At 35.0% G+C, this 3,994-nt stretch overlaps 1 protein-coding gene across 1 annotated transcript; it reads right to left on the bottom strand.

The window, feature by feature from the left end:
• Positions 1-771: 771 nt before the first annotated feature.
• Positions 772-3,405, bottom strand: LOC118733729 (coatomer subunit delta-like). Its single transcript, XM_036463261.1, has 9 exons — positions 3,260-3,405; positions 3,145-3,184; positions 2,855-3,078; positions 2,396-2,796; positions 2,161-2,334; positions 1,786-2,099; positions 1,612-1,723; positions 1,383-1,548; positions 772-1,317 (listed from the first exon to the last, which is right to left on the bottom strand). Exons 1-9 carry the CDS (start codon positions 3,260-3,262, stop codon positions 1,189-1,191), a joined length of 1,563 nt encoding a protein of 520 aa, XP_036319154.1. The 5' UTR covers positions 3,263-3,405; the 3' UTR covers positions 772-1,188.
• Positions 3,406-3,994: the final 589 nt, after the last annotated feature.

The raw sequence follows: 3,994 nt of genomic DNA, 5'->3' as shown, positions 1-3,994 counted from the left end.
ACAAATGAATATAATAGCATATTTCCACACAGCACTCAATGGCTTTACTGAGCTTGGCTATCATGTGTATGAACCGATCCAAGGCGAATAAATATAGGCAAGCGCATTAAAAATTTCATGCTATAATTACGTACTTAGAAAATATAATGGAGCGTTTGCATTGGCATCAGAAGAAACCGATATTTTATGATCGAAAAAAAAAAATCAAAACGTAACGATCGTTCTTGGTATAAGTCCACTATTAACGATTAAATTATTTGTATCATGATGATACTACGTTCGCTGATTTCGATTGACATATCTACACAATACACATAACAAATATGTTTGTCAAACCGCTATAAAACTTTGATTGCAAGGATTTTCCAAAAATTCACATCTAGGAACTTACAAGTTCCATTACAAACAAGCACATACCTCCCTAATACTGGGGCCATTGGTAATGCAAGCATGACTTTAATGCAATTCAGCCTCATTGCGTAAGTCGTAAATTAGGCTAAATCGTACCACTCGACAACAGTAGCATTGTCTATTGTCGTACTGAAATAAGTAAACGACCAAAATCGTCGAAAACTATACAGTGCTGCCAAGTTTTTCTGTTTTAATAAATTAGTCGAGTGGAAATTTTAGGCAATGACGTGAAATTTTCGGTACGATTCGACTCTCGACTTGCATTCGACACGACTCTCGCAATGAGGGTGATTAATCACTTTTATTTTCCCTCCCATATATATTTACGTATATATGCCACAAAAAACTACTTTTCTAACCTAGAGTACATATATATATTTATTTATTTACGATTATATCCGCATTATAAATCATTGCAATTAATGCATTTAACATGTGTGGTGTTTAGGCAACAAAACTGACTTTTTAAATTATAAATAAGATTGATAAAAAAAATTTGGAATTTGTATTATACTGCCACTATTTATCAACGAAAATGCATGGCCAGCCCAATAACATCTACATACTTTTTCCAATAACTAATAGCATAATTGTTTCTATCGATGTGGGCTAGTAAATAATAACAGTATACATAAATCAGGTTATAAGTGTTCTGGTTATATAATTAATTTATGAATGTTATTTGCAAAAATACGTTTCACGCAGTTTTCTCCATTAATTGAGTGATAAATGTAGATGATTTCAACTACTACACTTATTTGATTAACGTTCCAATTTTTAAACAATTTCATATTTTTCTACAAATAGTATATTTTCAGTTGAATATTTTACTGAACTTTCGTCATCAATGAGGAATACATCTGTGGCACTTAGAGCAGCGTAAGGAGTTTTCGAAACGAAGTACACCTGAAAATAAATAACGTAGATATTGCAAATGAACGCTCTATAAAAACATGTATGTATGTACGTACTTGAAGTGGAAAGAAGTCACCAGGAATTGACGAATTGCAGCTAAACTCCATTGAACCGGATTTGTTGTTGGCATCAATAATGGGTATATTCCATTGAAGTATGTGCTTTCGTGCATCATAATTGTAAGTGCCATCGTATTCGGCAACAGATGGTTGCACATTCATACTTTTGTAAATAAAATAAAAAATAGAACTAAGTATAAATTTAGAATTGCTAAATGATACTTACGGCAGTGGTATGGAGATGGACACATCCTGCAATTCTAAATGTTGTGCCTCTAATTCATACTCAATGTTTACGTCGCAACCGCCTTCGCCATTTTCAGATGGCCAGCAGTTAACTGTATTAATAATACATGTAGTTAATTTATTTATCAAAATCATGAATGATCGTTATACTTACTTGTCAGGGGTATAGCTGCTTCGTCCTGTGTTATGAAACGCCACTTCAATACACCTACATCGGTATTTAATGGGAATGGTTTAGCGGGATTTTTCAACCCGATAATTGAGCGCGCCTTAAATAACTCTTTATCGACATTTGGATGTGTTTGCAATTGTATGCCATGGGCATCGTTGTTGTGCAATTTTAGTTTGATGCGTCCGAAATTGTCATCGGAAATACGCAACGTCAATAAACCGGAGAGCTCAAATTGTTGGAGACCTCCATCGCGACCAAGACGCACAGTAAGCTTATCTTCCATCTTGAGGTGTACACTGTTAAATGCATAGAATAGAATTAAGTGTGAAGTGGTCAGCATTAGTTAGCATTAGCAACCTTTCAGTGTGAACGTCTGAAGCAATTTTTGTCTTGGCTACAGCCACACTACTTTGACCGCTAATCGGTGTCAAACTTGAAATTTTCTCTCCTTCACTCTTCAATTGGTCAACAAAACTATCGACATCTTTATTTTTCCCACCTAGTTTCAAAGCATTCCGTGCAGCTGGTTTCCTATATAAAAGAGATGTTATTGTAAATGGAATAAATCTGAATTAATAAATGTGTGACTTACTGAGATTTTGGAACGGCTGGTTTCAAATCAGACTCAATCGACGGAGCACTGCTTATTGAACTAGAGCTAATGCCAAATGCATCCATACTACTGCTGCCACTACCGTGCCCACCTCGTCCCATTAACGCAGAACTACCACCACGTTTAGCTGCCTCTAGACGCTGCCGCTGCAGCTCCTTAGCTTTTTCTCGCATTTTCTGATGTGCTTCACGTTCTTGAGTTTGGCGAACTGCTTGATATACCTTTTCCTCATGGGAGTCCATTTCAATAAACGTTTTGATTTGTTTTAAGTTGACGCTTTCACGATAACCAAGTGCAACGATTTCATCGAAAGCGAAAATCAAATTGAATGCGTTTTCCAGAATTTCTTTCTCATCCAAACTATGAGAGTACTCGGGAATCTAAAAAGAAAGATACACAATACATTTGTTTATACCACAATGTATTATAAGAACTTACCACTTTGGAGAATAAACGCAATGTTTCCAAATCTTCTAATATGTTACTTGCTTTTGTTGTGATCAAAAGCATATAAAGTTTTTCCATTGGTTGATAAACATACCGCACTGATTCCGTTTCTACATACGTATGCTGCTTGCCGGATGTCATCAGCTTCGGAAATGCAGCAAGCAGTCCCTCGATTCGCGCTTTAGTCATCTCCACAAATTGCCGTGATATAATCACTGTTAATGGGAATTTTTATTATTATTTTATATATTGGTTGGTTTACAGTACACTTCGGTTCATACCTTTGCCATTCTTCGTACACACCGCCGCAGCTATCAAAACCTGCACAAAAGACGAGTAAAGAAAATAGAATTTCAAGCATAAATCTTATACAAACTGACTATCTTTTGCACTCACCATCTTTTCGTATATTTATATATGACTTTAGAATACTCTAAAATTAGTGCGAATGATGTTAAAACCACTTTTTATCAACTATTCGTCTAGATTTACTCTGCCTGTAGGTGACGTGTTAGATTAATATACGACGGATATGTCAAATTCATGCCAAGGAAACGATACGAGCTGTAGAAATGTCAATCGATATTTTATTTTTGGCTATCGATAGTACAAAAAAAAAAACTGTGATAAATCGAAAGTAATATTCACACATGTAAATATAAATTTACCAAAATTAAATAAGGAAATGTTTGATTTTTAACCCATTAACTATTTAATTATAAATAAAGTTATAACACTTTTCACGACATTTTAGGCCTTTTGCCAGAACAAACAAACGCACAAACTTATTCCAATCACAAAGCACTTCATTTTATATAATAAATTTGTAATCAATTAAAATTAAAATGAAAATCGCTCATAAAAAACATCAAATTGCTAAAAAACAGCCATCCCAAAGCGATGGAAGAAGATGTAAACAAAAATAAAAAAAATAAAAAACGCTACTAAAACTTTTTTCTGATTACATGGCGGATTGCGTGATCTGTAGACATTGGTTCATGGTATTATACTTGCTTCTCAAAGGGAAAGTGAATACCATCCATTGTGGCAGCATCACTGCCGCCGTCTCAATCACCGTCAACGACCCTGCAAGCCACAGCTAACCAGTTGCCCCTGAAATTCAACAGATTT

The sequence above is a fragment of the Rhagoletis pomonella genome, unplaced genomic scaffold, assembly GCF_013731165.1.
Source record: "Rhagoletis pomonella isolate Grant_MI unplaced genomic scaffold, Rhpom_1.0 Rhpom_scaffold_00002, whole genome shotgun sequence".
In the NCBI taxonomy this organism is placed as follows: domain Eukaryota; kingdom Metazoa; phylum Arthropoda; class Insecta; order Diptera; family Tephritidae; genus Rhagoletis; species Rhagoletis pomonella.
Note: the sequence above shows the minus strand (reverse complement) of the source record. Positions and strands in the feature narration are given on the sequence as shown.